The sequence below is a fragment of the Cyrtonyx montezumae genome, unplaced genomic scaffold, assembly GCF_038088225.1.
Source record: "Cyrtonyx montezumae isolate F1298 unplaced genomic scaffold, pur_monq_1.0 scaffold_10, whole genome shotgun sequence".
NCBI lineage: Eukaryota > Metazoa > Chordata > Aves > Galliformes > Odontophoridae > Cyrtonyx > Cyrtonyx montezumae.
In genome coordinates, this window is record NW_027071826.1 from 24,223,404 (window position 1) to 24,248,666 (window position 25,263).

General features: G+C 36.9%; 1 protein-coding gene across 1 annotated transcript in view; it reads right to left on the bottom strand.

Annotated features, from left to right (window-relative positions):
* AKAP6 (A-kinase anchoring protein 6) overlaps positions 1-25,263 on the bottom strand; it is a 212,747-nt gene that overhangs the window by 160,051 nt on the left and 27,433 nt on the right. Inside the window, exons 2-3 of the mRNA XM_065753759.1 lie at positions 20,613-20,864; positions 14,055-15,836 (exon numbers count right to left, since the gene is read on the bottom strand). Coding sequence (XP_065609831.1) covers positions 14,055-15,836; positions 20,613-20,864 — 2,034 coding nt within the window. The remainder of the gene's footprint in view (positions 1-14,054; positions 15,837-20,612; positions 20,865-25,263) is intronic.

The window sequence follows — 25,263 nt, forward strand, 5'->3', positions numbered from 1 at the left end:
AAAGGCATGCATGTATATTGGGCCAAATAAAGATGCACCTGAAAGTGTGCCTTCAACCCTGTCTCTATTAAAGAGAAGGGGCTACAAATACAGACATCCCCCAGCTGTTGCATGGGGCTGCAAGGCTCCATACAGCAAATACAACGGGGTTAGGCTTCATGATGTGGCATGCAGAAGAGCAGCTGTGGTGATGTGCTGCCAGCACAAGACACCCTGGAGCACTGCAGCAAGGCCTACAGGGGTGGTCAGATGAACAATTCTCATATGCAATTCATTACACTTAATGGGACTGTGCGCATTCCATTCATCCCAAACATGTGCCAGAAAAATAAAATACTTAAAATGATCACAGGAATTGGTCCTCTTTGGCATCCCAAGTAGTTTGTGACTCACCATTTCTTTTCCTGTTTTCCTGGATCCTGTTTGCACGTTCCTCCCTGATTACAAGTGTTCAGCACACCTTGCTGTTCACTACCTGCACCCCATTGCTGCTCCTCTTGGCACACAGCCCATGAGTTCCTCACTCCCTGTGTCTCTCCAGCTTCCTACTTTATAGTCCCAATGAACTCAGCCCATCTCTGCTGAAGTCTGACCTCTGCTAACAACTGAAGAACTAGTACTAACATGAGTGCTTATGAAACTGTAGAAATGCTCCAGTCACTGATAATTTTCCTACGTATTCTTAACTCGGGTGCTGCTCAGATATATTCTCATTGGATTGCAATTTTCTGACCAGAACACAATTGAGACCTCCCAGAAAAGCTTATACTGTCACAGTTGTGGAAAAAAAAAAAAAGAAAAAAGAAAACAAAAAATAAATAACACGTAAGAAGGACTATCAAGTGAGTCACTTAAAATTTTGCACAAAACGTCTCTCAACTCAGAGAACACTGCTTCTTGCACTACAACTTTTAAAGTTTCCTAGCTTCTTTTCAGAGGTGAAACATTACTTTTTACATTACAATTTCTCTCTCTCCTTTTTTTTTTTTTTTTTTTTGGAAAGTAAATAGTTCTGGTGTTCAATAATTTTAGCACTTCAAATGATCTCATTTAGACTTTGAAGTTCAGCCTTCATTAATTGAATGGAATCAGAAGGGAGGAAGTTTCCATCTCAGCTGCAACTATCATTTTACAAATCCAGCTTTTATTAGACCACATTTAGAATGAAAACAGAATAAGCTGCAGATCTGTAATTTTGAGCTCTGTTCTAAGAGATAGTATGGTTATTGTAATCAAAAACAAAAATAAAGAAGAGCAAGAATACGATAACACTGAATGTTTTCGGTATATTTTTGATACAAGATTCCTTTAGATGAGGAATCTAGATATATACAGTAAAGCAAGCACTAAATGAACACTGACAAAATTATGATACAAAATACAGAGGATGCAGCTGCATCCAGTCAACACCACTGTGGAAAGCTTTATGTATGCCTTCCTCCTATGTCAAATTTTGCTTTTGCTTTTTATGGATAAAATTTCCCAGATGTATTGTGCCTATGTATGGCACAGGTGGGAACATTAATCCAATACATTTGGCTTGTAATTTTATGCTGTGGAGGGATAACAATGCTCTGTTTATTAGGCTAACATTTTCATTTAACACACGCACTGGCTTATTGTACAAAGGCATACTTCTGGTCATTGCATTTTTGAAAGCACAAAACCTTTCTAATGAGTTGAACTAAGATTAAAATCAGAATAAAACAGAAGCAGCAAACTATTAAGTGCAAACATACTACACTCATCTATTATGGTAGTTAAGTGTGACTGCACAGTGTCTACTGTGTTCCACAAACCTAAGTACAGAAGCACCAAACAGCATTGCTTGTTAAATCACTAACCCAGACCTTTTTTCTCTCCACCTTCCCTTTTATTGCATAAAGGGAATTCTCTTCTTAGAAGAATTGGTTATGAGGCTATTGCTTAAAAATGAATGTCCAATTTTGTTGCAAGCAGACAGTGTTGTAAAGTTTGTTCCCAATTTAAAAAAAAGACTGAGCTCACAAGAGGAATCTGTGTACAAGGATGGGCTGGCTCTAAGGGCTCTTCTATCACGGAATACATTAAGAAGCCCTTTGTCTGACCACAAAAGGACTTGCATATTAGTCTCAGGAGGAACTCATTCCTGCTCATGGACTTTATTTTCAAAAGGATAAAAGTACACTTTCTTCATAGGCAAAGGTAACTCAAAGAAATCCAGATACTCAAGAGGATGAGGCTGCAACAAACTGCCATGGACAATTTAATTGGAGTTAGACTCAGAGGCAACAATAAAACCATTAGCAGTACAGATGTTAGGGATTCCCAAGGAACTAAAATGCCACAATGGAAAATATTCTTTATGTTACACTGTCAAGATTCTGTGGCAGATAATGACTTTCCTCAAACACGGAACTGACCACACACATCAGGAGGATGCTAATACTTAACATACAGTTTGGGACACATTCATTCACAAACAGTCTAGAAACCAGCAGCTTTCAGCTAAGAAGTACTGCACTTACTCAATAACCTCAGCCTATGAGAATATGGAATTTAATTGTTCATTCAAAACAGAGAAAGATAAAGATAAAAGACTTTTCATACTGGACATTCCTGTAGAGACATATCTTAGTCTTCTACTATACACTGCTTAGTTAGGCATCTTTAAGGCTAAATATGATGCTACACATCTTTCACAACTGCCACCTCTTGGTTTTGTATCCAACAACCACATACAGGATTAGAATTGAATACTGAATGTATTTTCTCAGATGGGCATCCATCTTTGCTCACAACTGATACAGCTACAGAATGAAAAACAGTGGCACAGGATGTTCACTGGTTTATGACATTTTCTTATTTAGAGTTCACATTGTATATTCTGATGCTGCAAAACAAGGATTGATATGTAAAAATACAGAGTTATATCAAGCACAGTCTGCCAGACATAGTTCAGCTTTTCAGGGAGAGGTTACTGGAGAGCCAGGAGTACTTCCTGAAACAGTGTGTGACACAGCACAGTTCTTAGAAGCCTATGAATACACTGCAAATTAACTCAGTTCTAATTTTGCCCTTAAAAGTCAATAAAAAATACTCTTGACCTCATTTCTTGCAGAATTTTTAGTCTGCTATTAACCTGCAGACATTACTAGTATTCCTAAGTTATTTTTTCATACTGTAGTCTGACTAGAGCAGGAATGGCAATAAAGGCTTTTAAGAAGCTCTTGTATTCCCAAAGTCTTCTTGGTAGGAGAATCACAAATAAAAAGGGCTTAAAAGGCAGGATACAGAGGAACATGCAGTGCAGTTTTACTTTTCAGTCCATTAAAAATAACCACATGAGAAGACAAGGAAACTGATTCTACAACAGTAATGTCACTGCCCCCAGGGGATTGCTGTGTAGGAGCTGAAATAAAGTCAAAGAGCAGGTTACACTAATCTGTGTCTCAAGAACTATTCATGAATGTATCTCTCTACATTACTTAAAACTTTCCATGGTGCCATAAACGTGATTCTTTGCTTACTCCATGCCTTGTCTTGCCTTTGCTCAAGGTGAAGATCTACTTTCTATTTAAAAGAACCACCACAAGCCCTCCAAAACTATTTGAAACTTACAAGATCTAAAAAGAGACCTTGACAGAATCAGCAGATAGGCTCTGGAGCAGAATTAAAGATAGTTACAGGAAAGTAAGCCAAACTCTTCCAAAGCTCTGTTCCAGAGTGGTGTATTCATAGACAGCGGGCAAGCTTCCAGCACCACTGATACCACTTGCACAGGCTTTCAATGGCCAGTGAACACCTACAGCCTAGAGGCAAAATCTGTGGGCTGGAAGGTCACTGCTGGAGAGCAAAGACCCAAGCAGTCTTGAGGCCAAGACACGTATGCACTTGTATGCCATTCAGTGGCATAGGAAAGGTTCTCATGCCTTTGCAAGTGTTCAAGAGTAAAGAGGACCAGTGCAGAGAGGAGAGGGGAATGGGAAAACTCTCTGATAGATTCATCAATTAAAGAATCATCTGGTGCGAACTTAACAGCAACATGGATTGGTTGTAAACCTCCAGAGATGCCATCTGCTCAGAAGACAGCAATGCCAGGCATACAAAATGGCTGCTGATCTCTCACTGATGTGACCAGGCTTTCTAACAGAGACACAACATTAACAGCCATTAACACCAGTAAGATTTCAGGCTTCAGGTGAGGCGAGAGTTCACACTGCAAAAGTACAAACCAGTGCTGTATCTCAAAAGCAGTGTGGGATTCAAAGCACTCCTGGGAATCAAATAAATAATTACCACATCCTTCTTTGCATGGAAAAATGTCACACACGGATGACAGGACATTCTTTGCCTATCCACCTCCTAAGTTATCACGCATGGCATCTGGGATCTGGGCTATTTTCAAGGCAGTATTTCGCTCAGACAGGACGAGGTTTCGCTGCATCCCGGCTCACGGGCTCGGGCAGCGGCTGCAGCCCCGCCGGGCAGAGCTCCGCCGCCGCGCCTGCCCCCTGCTGGCGGTCGGGCGCACTGCCTGAGGGCGCCGCGCGGGCCGGAGCCTCACGCCCTACTGGAAGTAATACCGGCCGCCGGTATTACTCCCATATTAACTAATTAACGGTATTAACTGCTTAAGTGCTAGAACCACTGGATTTTGCAAAACCAGAATAACTGGTTAAGGAATAAATGCTCTCCACTTACCAGTTCTGCCCTCTCAAAAAGCCTCTGCAATGCAAGTCTGCACTCGTGTGGTTCTTTCACTCACCTCATCCATCAAATGTTGAGGTAGAATGGGAAAACAGTTTAAAACTATGAAGTGAGTAATATGAGCAGCAGAAATTACAAATACAAGAGTTAAAGGATACTAAGATCCCTGAAAAGGAAATAGGACAAGGAAAGAATGGCTAAACAAAAAAAAATGAACAAGCTAATGTAAATGAAATTGACACACACACACACACACAAATAAAAATCAAACGCAGTGCAATCAGCAACAGTGATGCCATGAGTGAGGCCTGAGCAATACACAAACTTCTGAATGATCATCGGAATCTGGTCCTTGAATGGTCTGGTCGGTGCTACATACTGTTTCCGAACATACATTCATTCACAAATAGTAATGCCTGTTATTGGTCACGTCTCCCAGTAGCTTTCACTATTCTTAAAATAACTGCTTCTGAATAATTTATTTACTACATTAAATAAATAAATAAATAAATAAATAAATAAATAAATAAATATTAAAAAGATACGTGCCCAAAATGTGTTCCAGTAGAAGATAAGTTGAAGTTTCTCACACATGTCAGAGCATCAAATATCTCAAACTTGGGTTTTTTATATTATAACCTCCTGTGATCCTAAGTTAAAGACTTGTCCTATCTAAAGAGCAGCCAAGAGACGTGCATCTTTTTAGGTCACATACTCTTGGACTCACTCAGCTGATAAACCAGGAAGCAAGTTATGACCACCAGTCTCCAGATATTTGTAGCTAGAGATGTACAAAGGGAGGGAAAAAAGCAGCAAATAGGCCTGAGACAAGATGGATCATGTTATCTACTCCCCAAAAGGGCGAATTCAATTCAGCAGTTGCAGCTGAAAGCAGGGTCTGGGTTCTGGAGGGATCCTGGGCACAGTGCAGGAGAGGGCAGAGAAGGCTGGCTAAAGGGGAACTGGTAAAAATACCAGGCACCAAAATGAGTTTCTATGTCTTGGTTACAAGTATAGGGGCATACTGCTGTGATATATTCACATTCATTTTATGGTCCCAAATTCTCCTTTTGTCCACTGTTATAAACTCTACAACAGAAAATATAGAAGTTAGTACAGGATCTGTTGTTCATAAGTACAGATTTATTCTACAGACAAACCTAAATTTTCTGATCAGAACTATCCCTCTTTTTTCAATATGAAATGTTTGTAGTGCAGCAACCTTGATCCAAACTCCATCATCAGTGTGAGTCTGTAGTCAGCATTTACATTTTTAGTGCTATGCTTTTTCTAAAAATGCTGTCAATGTAACTATTGGTGTTGAAGCAACTCATGGTGATGTAAGGGTACTTGGAAGTACTGCATTTCCTCTTCATGTAATTATTTTAAATGTTGTGTTGGCAACATATCTTATTTTCAGATTGTTTTACAGCTAATGTACATATTTCTGATTACAAGCTGAACTGCATCCAAAAGATGAACTAACCTTCATTTGCAATTTTTCCATATAATGGCTTCTGTAATATATTAGACAACTTCGTTCTGCTCAGAAAAATAGGCAGTTATGGATGGCCATCACTTCTTGCTTGGCATACTCTGAGTATCCAGGCGTCAGATGGAGCCCGGGGGTGGGAAACCCATGTGCAGCTGTTCCTCCTGCTGAGGGTCAGCTGTGACCTTGCACATGCGCTAGGCAGCACCACAGGACTCAACCGGCACCACCCGACTGCCTACTCCCACCAGTCCTAGCATTTCCTTACTGTTTGATCCTATAGTTCTTGGAAATTGACCTCACTCCCACAGCATTTAATTCCTTTGAAATTGTATGTGGTGTACATATACTATGGTTGTTTCTGTAGCCTAAATGCAGAGCGGGCCCTATTACAAGATTTCAATTTTAAAGAGTTTTGAATGTTGTCTGAGCAGTTGACAAACAATTTACATTTTCCCAAACAAAGAACAAACCATTAGAATACTGACATTAACCAAACTGAGTACTTTCAGCAAATGGCACAAAATCAATTTAAAAGATTCACAGCACTTTTCTAATAAAAGATAAATTAATTATATTTTACATATTTTCAGTAAGTTGGACAGTAAGTGATGGATAAAGGCAGAAAGGCGAAATATTCTTGGTCTGAAAATCGAATAGTCATATTAAACACTGCTTATATACATAATGTAAATAAAGTTCTCTAAATGATAATAAAAATAGTAGTTATTTTCAGTAAGACATTTATTATTTGCAGATTTTGCTTTTGAAATAATTTTCACAATACCCATGATGTGAAATAGTACACTTCCATAGTAGAAGTGGAGGTGCAGGTTATGCTTTTTAAAGTTTAATAACAGAGATATTCATGCTATTACCTTTTTAACACCAGAATGACATTTCAACATTAAATTCATTGGAATAAATTTCAAAGCAAAAAATAGTTGGATCCTACACTAAAGTAAAAATATCCTCATAAGGTCAAATATTCATAAGAAGGAAAATTTACTGTTTACAATTATTTAATCTCTCATTTTCTAACAAATATGACTATAAAATTACACAAACGTTGTTTGTTTGAGAAGCAAATTACATTTCTACTAAATAGGTGCTGTAACAAGAACTGGCCTCAAGAGGGTGATATATTACCATATCTTAAAGTTTTCCTATTTGAAGGAAAAATAAACCAAACCACTCTTTTTTGTTTGTTTGTTTGTTTTACTAAAATAGAATAGATGATATTTGCTTCTGAGTAACTGCTGAATATATTGACCCCTGTTAAGTCTTTGACGTGAATTGAGATGCAATGACCATTATTTCCCCTCTAAGTCAGAAAGTACAATTCAGCATTTCCTATTGTGTAAGGGTAATTGGTGAGAAGTTACATTTGCTACCTTGCAAGAAATATTTAAATTCCATGAACTTGTTTTGCAGTTAAAATTTCTGTATTTAAAAGCTAAAACGGGGAGAGCAGTGATTGCCATTATTCTGTAAGAATGACAGCAGCAGGGAGAACTTAAGATTTGTCATCTTTCTTTCCTCCATTATTATTTCTCTAATTCCCCAATTTAATGTCCTCTCATGCACTTCACACACTAGATTTTTGTTTGCCTTTCTTCTACAAAGAAATCATGTCACTATTACTTCCTCCACTAATTGCTTTTCTTTTGCTGCCTAATTCATTTACTTTCCCTTTAAAATATTTTTTCCAGTGGTTTCTAGTGGGCAGTCCTTTATACCCACTTTAAACCTAATAACCTAATTCTGAGTTTCTTTTTTTTTTTCCTCACCAAAATTTGGAAACCTTTACAGAATAAAATAACAAACAGCCCTTGGTCTTCAGTTTGTTCTCTTTTTATTCTTTGTTTTTAATCCCAGAAGCTTTGCTGTTTTTAACAAATTTACAATTTTATCTTGTTTTCTGCAGTTCAGCAGAGTTGTGAGAAATATGCACAGCAATACGTGGGTTGAACGTGGTTTGGACTTATCTGAGCTAGTTTTATGCTAGCTCCTATAGTTCAGTTACTGCTATAGCATGGTAGTTTTGAATTTTGAATGCCTCTAGATGTCTTAGGTCTCATACACGACAGTAAGGAAAGACTTCTGTAGTCAGGTGTTGGCATCAGCATAATATCAAGTTTTCTAAACTTGAATATATTACCAAAATCTTTTTGCTTATTGGCTCTATCTTGGTCAGCCTGCTCTGTGATGTTTCCAAAGACCATCCAATGGAAAGTAGAAGAAAATCTAGTTCTCATTCTGGTAAACTTATTTGACCTACTTGAAATCAGGGTTTTAAATAACTTTGCTAACAATAAAGGAATATTTAGATAAGATTTAAGTTTTGTTACCTAAGGGTAGTTCAGCTGTTTGTTAGGATTATCATCTACACTCCAAAATCTAAGGCAACGAGGAACATTTTTTTTTTTTTTGTCTTTGCGGTTGCTTTTAAGATGACTTTCAAAAACCTGCATAAGCCTATGGATAGTCTGAAATAAACCTCTGGGACAGTTTTCTGTCCACATTCCCCACAAATCATATTCACTCTGATGCTTAATGATAACAAATATCATTTAAGAGTCAGTATGCTTTAATGTTTCACTTCTGATACTAAGACAGTGGAAAGGATGAAGGAATGAAAACCAGTTGCTGTCAAAACACATAAAGACGCGCAAGAAGAAAAGGATATGAACATATTCTGAGGAGTTATGCAATAATCTTACATAAGTGGACTTGATCTTTCCTCTCAAGTTAATCCTCTCTAGACCCTTGAACATTTCTCCTGCTCTGACTCATCTCCAGCATGTACAGATTTTAAGGCAGTGATGCATTAGCAACAGTAGATAGACTAAAATTTAATCTAGTTGGAAGTTAGCAACAATGTATTATTTAAATAATTTAAAATTTAGACTTGACCATGGGGACTCTGGTATACGGTATCTTTCTGGAACTTGTTCCTGTACTTTCTCACAGAAAATATATAAAACATTACTACCAGGAGCCTAAGTGTATTATGTAACAGAACATCTAGACCTTAAAGCACTGGGAAAGGTGCAGTTCTATGAAAACAGAATGCAATGAGCATTCTTTCTTGCCCCTCTGTATAAAACCATGTTAAATGGAACAACAGAAAACACAAATGTCAGTTCAGCAATTATATGTTTGATAATGATGGCACTTTAAGGAGTGAAATAAAATCAATATAATAATAAAATAAATATGTCAACTAGTTAACAGGGTTTCTCTGAAGTTATCTTAAACCAAAACCAAGAGGACTGGGATGTGGAGTTTAGCTGTGTACACAGCAAAAATCATGAAGTGTTCGGAGCTAAAGGTTTCGCATCAGATACGAGCCAAACAGTGCAGAACATCACTTGCAATCAGTTCTACATACTAGTAAAGACATACCCTGAAATCATTGCTACTGAAATGTGGAGGCCTTGACACAGAGAATTAAAAAACAGTTTTGAGCAAGCACGTGCTTCACAATATATTACTCCTGCAGTCAGTTTTAGATATGCAGTTACAAATTCAGAATTTGCACAGCTTGCATAGTAGTTGCTGGTTTTGCAAAGATTCCCAGTGACAAAGTCATTCAATTATAAAGCAAGTGCCAAAGAAAAGTGAATGCACTCAGAAGAGCTGTTTAAATTCAAGCTGTTAGGAGCTCAGATGTTCACTGCATTTCAGTATCGTTTTGTAGTAAGAAGTATTTGACTGGAAGTCTGAGTTCCATACGCACTACTGCTTAATAATAGTTTAACCAGCTTGAAAACTGAGGGATGGGCCTTCAAAGTGGGGGAGTATCATCAGATCAAAAGCAACAAAATAGTTCTTCACTGACAGTACAAAATGTCTTGCAACTTCCACAATTATGCTGCACAAAGCAGCAAAACTGCTGAGAAGACTGCAGAGTTGCCAAGGTATTTCTGGATCTGATACCATTTTATTTGGTGTCAGTAATTTTTGTGTTGATTTTTGTTTTTGCAAATTTCTCATCAGCAAAGAGCAGGATTTCAATATAAATACTATGAAGCAGCATAGTAAGATGTAGACATGAAAAAAAAATATTGACAACCACTTTACTATTATAAAAAATATGCAATCCATTTATCTTTAGGGGGTCAATATTGAAACACCGTTGCATAATTTATTGAAAGAAAGAAAGCTGAGAAGAGCACCACAACACTTGAAAAATCCTTTATCTGGTAATCCAAAAGAAGCAAGTCCTGTTCCCTGTCAATTATCTTTTCTTTTTTCACAGACATTACTGGCTTCTGTTCTGTTTTTCTTCATTACCAAGCCCTGTCAGCCTTATTGTTTTCCACACTATTTTTAGTACCTTTAGCACCATGGCCAAACTCCATTTGTCTTCAGTACAAGCTCTTTACCCTAATGGTAAAAATAATTTCCAAATACAATTAAACTTTGCTTCCCTTCCAGCTTCTACATTAACTACTATACCAATGCAATCACATCTCATTTTCTACCCAGAAGAAACTGTGTCCTCTTTCAATACAAACAATACAAATTCAGTTCTCCAAATGTTTTCCAGCCATCTCTCCATTATCCAAATGGACTCCTAACTCCAGCCATCTCTCCATTATCCAAATGGACTCCTAACTCTATCTCCAACAAGTAGTTTGCTCTACCAAGCCCATCAAACCATTTGCAGAAACCTACAGTTTAGTCACCTCTTATCATTACTGCCTGAAAATACAAATATTTCCCACACAAACACACAGGTTATTTTTAACTCTTGTTAAGTTTAGCTCTGATGTTACACTCTCTTTTTTAGACTCCAAAATTCACCAAACTTTAGTCCTCCCCAAACAGGAAAATTAATCCAGTTATTCTAATAACTCAGAAAAGAGGTATTTAATCCCTGCTCCACTGAGAGATCTTGTCTGTAGAAGGGACAAATGTGCATACAAGGGTGACAGTACCCCTGACTGGGACCTGGAAGGCAGCAAAACACTCTTCATTGTAGGATCCCTGGTGCATACTCTAATCCACAACAGAAAAATCTGTCAAAAGGAGTAACCAGAGCCTGACTGAACACTCCAGACAAAAGACAGAGCCACCAGAGTTAAGGTATATTCATGAAAAGAAGGAATGAATAGATATCAAGTTGCTGTTTACAGGAGAAATTAATACATTCATCTGACTCTTGTGAAAACTGAACTTGCAATAAAACAAGCTGCAAATCTGTAACTGGGGAAAATATGGTGATTTTCCATACGATATCCATATGATAAATACTGAGGCCTGCAAAGCCAACATATCTTTATTTAAATGCTCAGTCTTTCACATGATTACCTTTACACCCTATAATAAAGCCCTCAAAAATCAGATAGAACGGAATTATGAGTGACCACTGATCACAGGATAAACATGTCAGAACAGTCATTCTAGGACTACTTTCAGTAGGAGAAGATAAAGGTCACTGAAAAATGTTTTTTTACTTGCTATTACCATCTTATTACAAAGGTGATATAAAAAATGCATTAATGAAAAATTAGTTTTATCAAAGAAAATAGACTAAATCATTTCAAAACTGATGCTGTGGAGTTCTAGAATTGTTGAGGTTTTCAGGAACCTCAGGTCCATCTTGTCCAACCCCTGCTCAGATAGGGACAGCAGAGCAAGGTGCTCAATGCAGATTTGAAGATCTCCAAGGAGATTGCATAGCTTTTCTAGGCAGTTGGTACCACTGCTGTTACCCACATGGTACAGTATTGCCTGATGTTTAGACATCAGGCTTTGTTCCAGTCTGTGCCCATTGCCTCTTATCCACTTAAATAAACCTGGTTCCATCCTTTTCTCATCCTCAATTTAGTTATTTATACACACTAATAAGATTCCCCTGAGTCTCCTCTGAGCTGAACAGTCTTACTGCAAATACTGCAAGTTATTTTGCCTGCAGGAATGGTGCTGTCATATCTTTTCCTTTTCCAGTTAGTATAATAGAAACTACCAACCTGAATCTACATTCTAAATTGATTTAGGGTAGTTTCTAAAAGCACTTCAGTGTTATTTTTACTGTAGAACTACACATTAACAATAAGAGGAACGTTCAGAATTCTCTGTAACTCATTCTCACATATGTCTCCTAAATATAATTTCTGAAATGTACACAGAACTGCCACAAAAATTGTGTACCACATAATGGAGATACCCAGTACTAAATAAATAAGAATGTGCCAAAGCATTAGCTGCAGTACAGGGCAATATAATGGCAGGAATATATAGTATTTAGCACAAAGCAAGAAATTGTTCCAATTCAACAGCAATTAGGCCAGTCAGGCAGAATACTGTCTGTGGATAATCAGAAAGATTAACAGTATGACAGTAGGTGTGCAAGGGCATCTGCATAAATTGGAAGTATGAAAAAACACATCTGACTGATTTCCTCATATGATTATATTCCATATAAATGAGACAATGGAAACATCTTCCAATAAATACTTCAGAATTCATTCAGCAAATTGCTTGCTATCAAGATATGTCCAGATTTATATTAATACAAAATTATTCCCATCAGTATAAAATACTGAAACCTCTTTCTTCACTAGCTAAATAGCTAAAATATGACTTTCAGTGATTTTGAGGCTGCCAGTTATTTTCAAAGCTGTTGTTCTCCAAAAGGAAAGGTTGCGTTTTTTTACTTTTGCTTTACAATCTCAATAAATAAAATATATTAGGCTAGACAGTTTCCACAGCATAACTGGATTACAAACATGCATGTGCATGCTTCTTTTCTCCATAATTAACTTCTTGCTTCATATCTGACTTCTTTAGCATAAAACTACCACTAAAGAAAAGATTTGAATTACTGCTAAGACATGTACTCATGCAAAAAGGAATCCTCTTTTTAGGATTGAAGATTTATTAAATAACAGAATTGATCTAAATGCCAAGTGATGATAATTAAAAAGTAATGGCACACTTTTCTTATTCAGCTTGGGGAATTATGAAACAGGAGATCTGGCAAAAGAAAGCATTCTGCTGTGGCACAGGTATGGTATTTTTTAAGAAAGATTTTCTTTAAAATTTTTCATAACCTCACATAACAGGTCTATTACTTATGACAAATTAAAGTTGCTCAGCAAGGCACCATAGCATCACTGAATGAGTAATGAATGAATTAGTAAAAGCTCTTGTATTGAAAAATTAATTATTTTTTAGTTCTACAAACAGTAGAAAGAATAATAACAAATAGTAATGTTAACATAAAATAAATAATAGTATTAGCAACCATAACCTTTTGCCCTTTATGAAGAAGAGGTACTTCAGAAGTGATGCAAGGAGACAAAAAAAATCCTATCTCAACTCAAGTTAAGTTAAATTAAAAGATGTAATGCTTAGTTCCACCAACACTGGGGGGAACATCATTACGAGGAAAGAAAAGCGATTAAAACGAAATGAGGTTATTATACATGATGTGACAGGAGTGAAGAAAATTATTCCCATATTCTTGGACTAAAGCAATTTCTTTTTGTTAAAGAACATAGGTAACATGAAGTAGGTACCAGGAAGCATCATTTTGCTAAAATGATCCCTGATTTTCAAATGCTTTCAAAAATAAACTATTATGTATGTAATCTTTGCCAAAAGAAGCTCTGCTGTCCTTGTAGAGTATTTTTGCCAAGATTAAAGGTATTAGTGGAATAATCAAATTCTGTATAATTAAGGTTAACTGCAGCTAGTTATAACCACAATGATGGTTACTGTTGTCTACTTCTGTGGGTCAGTAGATGAGACTTTTCATTATTAAAAGGAAAACAAAGTAGATTTTCCTTTGCCTCCAGCCCAATCACTATGTATACACTTCTTACAAGCACAACAGAAAAACACAGGATTATGAACTTACCTCAATTTTTTCCCATATGGTTTCATAGTTCTCTTGATGTTGTATATCTTGCATGAGTTGATGAATTAAAGCTGATTTATTTGAGGCAGAAGTTTCATTCTCAGTGGACTGAGCAGCAGCAGTCCTTTCTGACTTTTCTTCAGTATATTTTTTAATGCAAGATACAGGCATAGAAAGATCTTCATCAGAGAGAATATCACTGAGAGGCCCAGATTCAATACTGTCACCCAAGGAAGATACTATATCACTTGAAGAGCTTGGTGAAATTCTACCCATTTTTTTGTGCTTTTTTACCTGGTATGTTGGGTACATTTCTGAATCTGAGTTCATTTCTGACAACTCCCAGTCATCAATATTTTGAATAGTTTCTCTTCTGGGCCTTTGAGGCAGCAGCTTTGTCAAATTTTCTAGTTTTAAAGCTAACACTTCAGTCTGTTTGAGGTGTGAAGGTAGTGCTAAATATTCATCAGAACCATACCAGACCTCACCATCTTTACTGTTTGTATGACTATAACTTGGTGATGAGGATAAACTTTTATTTTTCTTCCTTCTCAATAAAAGAGGTGATGAGTTTATATGTTCAGAACCAGCTGAGGAAGCGCTGTTTTGGCTACAAGTTGGTGAATTAAAAGGCTCAGTTTTACCTTGTGATTGTCCATTTGTGTCTCCCTGGTTACAAGAATCTGATGATGCAGAAGTAGAATCAGTTTCTATGCCCTCTAGAGACTGAGAGTTATGAGAAATGATTCCATTTTGTTGAGAACGTCCCCTTTTTTTGACTTGTATTGGTGGAGATGTTTTACACATATGCACAGATGTTCTGTCAGCTTTCACTTTCTCTGGAGTGTCATGAGACTTCTTGTGCTTTGATTTTTCTTTACAGGTATAGAAAGCAGGTTTTCTTAGACTTACAGAACTGTCCTTAAAGTGATTATTTATTGTGTACTCAAGATTTCTGTCATCTATTTTATTTAAACAATCGTAAGACTGACTAACTGCAGATGCACTACTGTAGGTTGACTGTAAAGCCAGGCAAAGCTTGGACCTGTCTGGTGGATCTAACAGTGAAGGTGTACTTCTACTCATTTCATTCTTAACTATCTGAGAGATTTGCCTTTTAAAGTCATTGGCTTCCATATAGTCTTTAAATACATCATCTTTCAGAAACAGACCTCTTTTTGGCAAAGTAGGCTGTGTAGGGGAATCTTCATTATAGTTAAAGCAGTCTCTTATGGATCTCTTAGGATTTGAGTTTTCACAGTGAGGATGTTTCATTTTTTCACCGCTGAGTTGTGGGAGATTGTATTCTGGTTTCTTTAGTGCAGAAGTTGTTTTGCTCTCAGTTGATGAGATGCTGTCTTCAGAGCAAGGTCCTTTAGAAACAGAAGAATTAGCAGAAGGAGATTGTGAAAGTTCATGTGGTCCTTTTCTGTCCTTGCTTTCATCTCTATCTTCTGATACAAGAGGTAAATGGTTTTTTTTCTCATTTAATGCTTCATTACACTGAGGAACAATGGAATCTGTTGCTACTGCAAGTAAACCCACACTTCTGATAAGTCCTGGAAAGTCCTTATCCATCTCACTGTAGTTCCAGGATTCAAATGATTTTGCTTTACCTTGGATGGAGGTCATATCATCTAGAGCACCAAGCAAATCCTCACTTGGACTGTAGTCGGATAGTTCAAAAGCAGTAATACCACAATCCAATGACAAGTAATTTTGAGAACATTTGATAGTTAGCTGTCCAGAATCATCAACTTCAGTTAAAGAGTCAAGACGATCCTAAAATAGATGAAGAAATGGTGCTTTAAAGAAATTTAATTTCATGTTTCACACAGTGAACATAATGAACTATCAGCTTTATGTTTCACTGCTTAAGATCTAGTAAATCATTCACCACCGAACAACCAAGATACTGAAATGTTGACCTAAGGAAAATAAAAAAGCTCTAGCACAAGTGGTTACAACAACTATTTAGAAATATCATAAAAGGCAGAAATTAATGTTTTAGGGTTCTACCTCTAGGTAGCTAAATCTGTATATGCTGGTCTTTCTTCCCTGGTTTGGTCTACATAATAGATATTTTTAAGACAAAGTTTTGTCTAAATAAAGCACAGCTACCTCTATAATCTCACCGTAAGCCACTTGGACAATGATCTGAACCAGAAGAGTCTCAATAAAGAAGGCTATTGTTTGCAGTCTTCTATAAACATAACATTTGAGCTCTGTACTCTGTCCACCCCACTTATACTAGTCAAAGTAACATACAGAAAATTCCTCTTAAAATCTTATTTGTAGAAAAGACAAATTAGAAAAATATTTATCAACTGAAATCTTGAAGTTTGAAAATATTTTTATTTAGGATATTATATCCAGATGTAGAATCTGTGCCACAAACTGTTCAACATCAATAATCCAGAATTAAAAGGGGAAGTTTCCATGAAACTGTCAAATTTCTATTTTGGAGCTGCATTTATTAAGGAAAATAATGACTAAGCAATGATTAGTATTACAGCTACATTTTTCTCTAATCTCAGGAAAAGATTAGAAACTCTAAGGCCATATATAAATCAAAACCCTTCCCAAAGGCCCTGAGGGCCTTCATTTCTCCTGAGTAATGAGCTCCATTCCTTCACCTCTTAAAAAAGTGTTTATGAACGTGAATAAAATTTACAATCACATTCATTTTGCTTAGTCATTTCCCAGGCAGATATTTAAATGTGTGCTTCAGATGAGTATTGTTTAAGGCCAGTAATACCATAGTTTTAATATTGTTTTTATTTAGGGAAAATATTCTACTAATAATTTGCACAGCTACCAAGAAATCTGTTTCCACATAATAATATTTCCTTTAAAACTCTATAGGTAGGCCATAGTTCCAAAACCTTCTTGTATTTATATTTGATCCAGAACAATTCGGTTTGTTGGGTTTTTTTCACTCTTTCAAATAAGTTAAATTAATTTGCAACCTATTTCTGCTGGGAATTTCTCAACTGTTCGAGAACATTCAGATTCACTGTCTATCAACATGGACTTATACTGGCCCTTTTCATATTTCCTATTTTTTTCAGTTGTGAAATACAACTCATAGATTAGGTTCAGCTAGGAAGAACTCAGGCTGTAGTGAATTGAATTTTTCTTTCCTTCTAATCAATCCCTGGGTTACTCCTAAAGGGGAAAAAGTCCTTCCAACTATTAATTTTCTGAAGTTCTTATTTAAAAAATTGTTTTCTCAATTTGGCATCTCCATCATAACAACTTGCCTCTCTGTTTTTATTCTATTTCCTACAAGCATGAAATCTCATGTATCTCTTCTTGCTAGCACCACTGAGATAGCCGAAAGTACAATTACCGCCTTCCCAGCTAATTAGTTGTGTTCCTAAGCAAGTCAATACAGACTGTGCTGTTTGCTTTCTAAAATGGTATAAATAGAGCCCAGGAAGGACTGTTCCCTGCACAGAAAACTCTCTGTACTCTACACGAACTGCTGGAGCAGTGATGTGATTTACCAAGATGCAATCATCTCACAGAGCACAAAAGAAACCTTGGCAAATCACTTCTATGGAGTTCCTCAGTTAATGCTGGCAGCCTGAGCCACTCTCACATTTACACAGAAGATGGCTGACTTAAGGATCAAGCCAAACATTTGGTGAAATTGTAAGTTCGTGGTCTACAGAAAGGCATAACATTTGATCTACTGGCTCAGATTCAATTTCCATCTAGACTAGTATATTGTGTCTGCACTCACTTCTAAATACTTTCTGCCACCTTCTGCCAACCTAGCTATGAGACGTGAGTATAAATATATACTTCTATATATATGTACGTGACCCTTTCACACAAGCTATATCTACCTGCACCCTCAGCTTCTACCAATGAGCACCATCAGGATTTCCTCATCCAGTGGATATCATTGTTCCTATCTTTCCTTAGTTTTTCAATTTCTTTTTTAAACCTATATGTACTTTCTAAGTGTTCTGAGGTAGTCAATTCCAGAATACAAGTCTTGGTTTTGTGTAAACATTTTCCTCTATTCATTTCAAACCAGACAGTTTCTAGGTCTTCTTAGGTGAAGAAATAAACTTTAATTCCCTGTTCATTTTCCTCAAGAACTGAATTAAGGAAGTGTTTCTGTAAGAAAGGATTATCTGCTTGGATAAAGTTTTCTTGGTTTGCTCAAGCAGTTTCACCACCCGCATATGCATGAAAACCCCTACTAGAAATCCTACTTATACTGTGAGGCATTCAGTAGCCACACAACACAGACCTGTCTGGAGAAAGATCCAGGGCTGCAGGTGAGACCAGATATGATTTTCTCTATATTATCTTTTGTTTATTTTCTTCAGTCAAATAAAGCCACTACCATGATATTTGATGAGAACTTGAATAGATAGATTAAAAGAAGATTAAAATCTACAGGGCAATTTCTGGGAACCTATTCAACCATTAGAACAGAGACTTTACACTGATAGTTTCCCTGCTATTGCTAACCATTAATTTTACCAAATGCTATTTATGCTTTAGCTGAGAGAAACTAAATTTTGATAGGATATACCACATTATTTTATTACCATGCAAGACAGTCTGACACAAAAATAAATTCCCCATTGAAAAATAATCCATCCCACTCCAGTCAATCCTCCTCTTTTTTGGAAGGGCATTTTTAATAGCAGTTGTAATAAGAGCCATATGGGACATTTTCTGTTTCTTAGTATCTGAATCAGCCCTTTACTTAAGTCTTGAAATCACCATGCTCATGCAAAAAAAATAATGACTTCAACTGAAGTCACCACTTTGGATGTTCAGACAAGCTTAAATTTCTTTCAGACTTGCCAGAGAAGATTTACCTTCAAGAGCAAAGCAGAAACTGAATCTGAAGCACCAGATATACATATATCAGGAAGAGGGGGTGTGGAAGGTGGGCCTGGGCATGTCTGAATATTGATTTCAGGGCCACCCACTTCATTATAGCAAAGACATACAAAAACTCAAAAGGGAGTAGGGAGGTATGCACATTCTCTTTAAACTTCAGAGATCAGAAATTAAGGACATCCTCAGGGGCTTTTGACTTCCTCTGTAACATAGGTCACAGAATCCAGCTAGTGATGCCTCCAGAGGTCAATACTGGGCTCAGTCTCATTCATCTTAATGATCAGTTGCCTGGATAAAGGGACAGAATGCACCCTTGGTAAGTTTGCTACTCATATGACACTAGGGTTTGCTGATATTTCAGAATGCTGTGTTGACTTTCAGATAAATCTGAGTAGCTAGGTGAAGAAGATTCACATGAGGTTCAACAAAGGCAAGTTCAGGGTCTTGAAGCAGTGCAGCTTTGGGGCTGACCTACGGGTAGAAAAGAATCTGTGAGTCAAGGTGGACGCCAAGTTGACCGTGAGCCATCAGTGTGCCCTCATCAGTGTGCCCTTGTGGCCAAGAAATCCAACAACAGCCTAGTCTGCATTAGGAAGAGCATTACCAGCAGGTTGAGAGCACAGAGCACTGGATCATGTTGCTCTCATATGTTGTGGAGTCTCTTTCTCTATGGATATTCAAAACCTGTCTGAAGGTGATCTTGTGCAATTTACTCTAGGTGACCTTGTTTGAGCAGAGGGAAGTTGTGGCAAGGCGAGGGTCAGCCTCCTCTCACATGTAACTAGCAATAGGACTAGAGGGAATGGTCTCAAGTTTCACCAGGGGATTTTCAGGTTGGACATTAGGAAATACTACTCTGAAAGAGTGGTCAGGATGGAACAGGATGCCCAGGGAGGTGGTAGAAACACCAACCCTGGAAGCGTCCAAGAAATTTTTAGACGTCATACTGAGGGACATGCTTTAGTGGGAAATACTGGTGATAGGTGGACACTTAGACTGGATGATCTTAGAGGTCTTTTCCAATCTTGGTGATTCTATTATTCACTCCAAGGAGAAGGCAATTTAGCTAAACAAATCCAGATTTGCAAACCATTTACATGTGTGTTAATTCAACACTCCATTAGAGAAACAAAAGCTTGATTCATGCATAATTGTTTCTGAGTTATATGTGATTGTTTAGAGGCATTCTGCAAAATCACACTCAAATAAAAGTCCATATTCTCTGCCTTAAAGCAATAATGACATAACCTGGAAAAATAAGGAAAACATTGTGCAAACTTCCTGTTTGTGTATGCAAGAAGGGAAGTGTTCAGGCTTTTCAAATGAAGAATTTATTGCACATAAATATTGGGTTTTGAATTGCATGTGACCTTTAAATTCAAGAGTGACTAGAGACCTCTGTGTAAAGGTTTCAGTTCCTTTGCAAAAATTATTTCTACCAGGAGATAACTTTGTTTACTGCTAATATGACATTTCTGAAAGCTGGTCTTACTGGTCCTCTTAGTTTCGTTCAAACAGATACTAACTAAAGACACTCAAGATAGGTTCATACAAAACTAGCACTAAATACCTGTAATGTTGAGCTTCACTTAAAATTGTCATTCTAGCAATTTAAAACATGCAACAGGGACAAGCTTCTTCAAATACAGACAAAATTATAAAAAATGCTGAATTTAGTTACTATACCTCCTTTGTCTCTTCAGAAAATGCTTGCAGAATATCAGTCTGTCTAGTGTAGTTTCCATTGGCGTCTTGTAGCCCCTGGAGAATGCGCTCTCTCAGAACCAGAACAGAAACACGGAGCTGGTGCCAAAGTAGTTGCACTGTATGGATATCGACGATCACATTGACAGAGTATGAGAGAAGCTTCAGGGAAAACTCAGTCTCTAGTAGAGCATGAATTTGTTCAACATGATCAGATATATCTTCACAAATATCCTGTAACGGAAAAATAAAGTAGGTTTTAAGCTACAGGAATGTTCATCCATAGATCAGACCTACATGTCAGCCACTTTTTATTAAATGCAGATTTAATTTTTGAGAGGAAAGATAACGCAATGATTACGTCTAGCGTTCTCTATTTATTTATTTATTTATGGCAGTGTAACAGCAACTGAACCAGCAGCTGTCTTGTTTGGCAAGAATGCTCAGTAAGCGCAGTGTACAGTAAGGAAAGATGGCACAAGATCACATGAATCAGAAGCAGAAAACTAACACTGTAAACTGACATCCTGGAAGACAGAAATAGGAATGAAAGTGATAATATTGCCACAACGAATGTCTCTCTCTATCCCTTTATTTTTTTCCCCTCCAGTAAAATGTAGACTATCTGATCTGTTCCATCATCCACAAAATTCTTTTGGACAGTATTTCCCTTTAAACCAAGCCTCTATAGCCAAGTAGGGCAAAAGTCTGGGATGGCTAATGTGGTTAAGCTATTTCTGAGATCCATTGCTGACTGCTGAAATGAGAAGCTGCTAATTATTGCATACTCTTGTTCTGAAACCAAATTGAACAGAAGATGAGTGGAGGAGAAGCTGTGAACAGTTGTGTTGAGAAAGCAGAAAAGAAAATGCGGGCTAACAAGTTATAAAAGAAAGACTTTGATGGATGATATTCCCCAGATTTAACAATATTCCAAATTTCTGAACTGCAATGCAAAACAGTGTAATGTCTTTCTGATTGCCACCTAATATTCTCTATGAAAGGATAAATTGAGCTAGCACAAGACTTTAAGGAATACTTAGACAAAAACAACTGAGTGAATAATGCTGCTTTAAAACAATTCAGTTGAAAACTGTGTGTAAAAGGCATGTTATAAAAAGAATAAGGAAATGCAATTATAATACAGAAAACATAGCACCAGAGCCCAGTAAATGGCAGCAAAAAATACATAAGATCAATAAAAATGAGAATAAGCAACATAATTTTTATTCACTTCAAACTTGCTTTCTATCAAAACAATCCCATCAAACAATTATAATAAAAGCTTGTGTTTCTGAGGACACTCATGGATTTCCACAGCAGTTACAAGATATTCAATAAAGCTGATTCCTTCTAAACTAATAATATAATACAGTAATTTTTATCTGTTCTGATCTGACATCTTCAGTCTGAAAGCAAAGCCAAATTGTTGAATGTGTAGCTGTGTGTACATAACAAATTAAACAAAAATTAAATCTCAAGATAATACTAAGTAATACATTTAGTATAAGAGATAGAATATTAACCTTAAATAAACTGATATGGTTGTGTCCAGTGATCAGCAATTTGTTTAATAAAGACCTGTCAGCCAAATCAAATTTCTTTGCAGGAGTAGCTCCTAGAAATGCCAGAGGCGAGCACAAAAACACTGGAGTTTCAATGAGCAGTTTGGTGTCTGCCTTCAGAAGGAGGCAATCTCCCTTCCTCTCTCTCCCTTCGATCACTTGGTCATGAAAGTATAGATGCTAGTTGTCAAGTATAAAACACAGGGCCTCCCTTGGAAATACTCGGGGCTACACGTGCTCAGAGCTTCAAATGTTCACACTGCCAGATCAGTAAACTGGGTTAAGACTTAACAGATTACTGCACTAAACCCATTCTACAGGCATAAAAGCACAGCTAAAACTCTTGGCAAAGTGTTTTCCAAGCTTTTAAAAAGGCTGTTACAAATTTATTGAACCACAATAGAAACTTTACTGGGAAACACAGCTGTATTACTATGTTGTTGCAAATATTTTGAAGAATATTTTAAGCAAATTAGTTAGACTGAATGTGCATTCACTTCTCTAGTGCTGCTCATATCTCCTTCCTTCTGGCCATTAAGTAGTTTAATGTCCATTCTCAGTAATGGGACACTGTCCATTAACTATAACTTTATATATTAGGCACAATCTGTACAAAAATGTTTTGTATATTCTCAGCTGAATGGGCTTCATTATGTGCCAAACTGCACAGTAAGTTTTCACTATTTTCTAGCTTCTCAAACACATACTCACCTGCTGAATTAAGCTGCCAAAAAGATTCTCAAAAGAGAGTTTTAAAAAGGAGAAACTGTCAGTGTATGAAAACACTGAGTAATGAATCCTATAGCATTACATTATGTCTGTATATATACATATATATATTACAGTAAATCAACAGAGTTCAGAACCTCAATTTATTTTTCTCTAGAGTTACTGTTACTCTATCTCCCAAAGCATCTAAAGTTTCTGACATAGACAAACTTCCCACAGCTACACAGAAAAGTTTGTCCTAAAATGCAAATCGCAGCATCATTGGAGGTTTGAAAGTAGTCCATATTCAAGGACATATTCTGTTAATTTTTACATGTCTTATTACAAATTGCATGTTTTCCTCAACAATCAAATCCTGAAACAATTTACAGTTAAGAGCACTACAGCAGCCAAATTCTTCATGTACTAACAAGACAACTAACCACTCATGACAGGTCCAGCAGCATGGGGAGACCTTAAGGCCAACCTAGGCAATATGCAAGTAAAGGTCACATAAACATAATCGAACTTATATATGACTTTTCACTTTGCTGTTAAATATGTTGACATTATGTGCTTTCTCCAGTTGTGTTTTTGTGGGCTTTTTTTGTTTTCCTGCGTTGCTTTTTGTTGGGTTTTTGTTTGTTTTGTTTTCAATTTCTTATTGGATGAAAATCTGATTGAACGCATCAGGAAGTTTGATTTAATTTACACTAGGACCAGGCATAGATTTAATAGAACTTAGCTCCCCTGTTAATAGATTCACAAATACAACGTCCAGAAGTCCTGGACAAAAGTCTACAATGCATGCACAATATGTCCAGGTTGCACTGTCCTTTTTCATATTTACTATGTGGTCCACTTGCACACACCATTCAAGTCTGAAAAGCAGCAAAGCAGTTTGATTTACTGGGTGCTTACAGGCAGGTAGTATCAATGCAACAGTCTAACTGAACATACACAAACCCCATATGGCAGCCAGTGGTGGACTGTCAGCCCAATGTGCCAGATCCTGCACATGTAGTCCAAGGCCATACAACAGCCTATTGGGTATTTCTGGACAAGAAGCATGAGAGACACGAATTCATCACCCTTCATCACACAGCACTGGTCACTCTTCATTTTCACTTGACCATGTGGCTGTTTTCACATGACCTGGATTTCATTTCACCAGAGGCTTTGTTCCTGGATAAAATTGATCAGAACTAGGTTTAGAGAAAATTTATCTTATACTGAATTTGGAAAAAGAAATTAGGTCCCTGTTGGCATCTGTTTTCCTTGCTTTGTAACTGTCATATGATGAAAGCAAAGGCTCGGGAAAGGAAGAGAAATAACTGGCCTAAGGATTAATGCCGGCACTTCAGCAAGGTAAAATGATGGCTTTTGTCATACACATTACTGCTGCTTAGTCCTTAGGAATAGAGCGTCAATAAGGCTGCAACCTATTTACTTTTCTTTATGCTTGCCTGGTGCAAAATAAGTTCTTGAGAGAAAACAATACAATCTCAAATGTAGATGATGTTATCTAGTATAATATTTTCTAATTACTCTATGTGATTTTTAGATTTACAGATAGTTCAGCAAAATGAATTTATTACCTCTATCACAGCCATAAATTATTTTTTTTAATAATTAATGCATTTCAAATACATCATGGACGCACTACCAGAGATTAAATGGTAAGGGTAGAAATAAGTTATTCACTTTCAAAAGAATTCAAAGTCAATGTCTTTCTTGGCAAAACTGCTAGAGTTAAGATATTTCCAGAGTTTAATCAAGTCTTGTCTTCAACTGAGGCACTTCTGACCAGTGGGGATAGCAATGTTAAAAATAATAATGATAATAATAATAATTAAGATGAGCAAAGACCCACTGCAACTTCCAAAAACTGCAGAGGTGAGACAATGTTTCAAAGCCATCACAGTTGCAGAGAAGAAACAGGAAGGAAGAAGTAGATGAGAAAAGTGAAAACAAATCTGGACTTATTAAAAGTTCTTTGTCTCAAGCAGGTGGTATAGAACTATTACAGTCCATATTATTCATTACCTCAGGATGTCTTTCTAGATGCTGTTAATACACTTTTGCAGTGATGTTATGCTGTCACTGCTTTTTGCATGGCAAAACATTCTTCCGCTTTTTACACAGCTTACACCCAGTCAGCTGCACAAGTCTGCATCTGAATATGGTGGTGGTTTCATCCTACCACAAGCCCTCACAGTACACAAGTGATAGCGTTTTTGTTATAAATCCCTGATCCTTCTAAGATTCAATATCAAGACCTGGCAAAACATGTTCTCGTTTTCTTCACTCTTCCTAACTCCTCATTAGAGTAAAAAAATCAAACAAACAAAAAAGTAGAA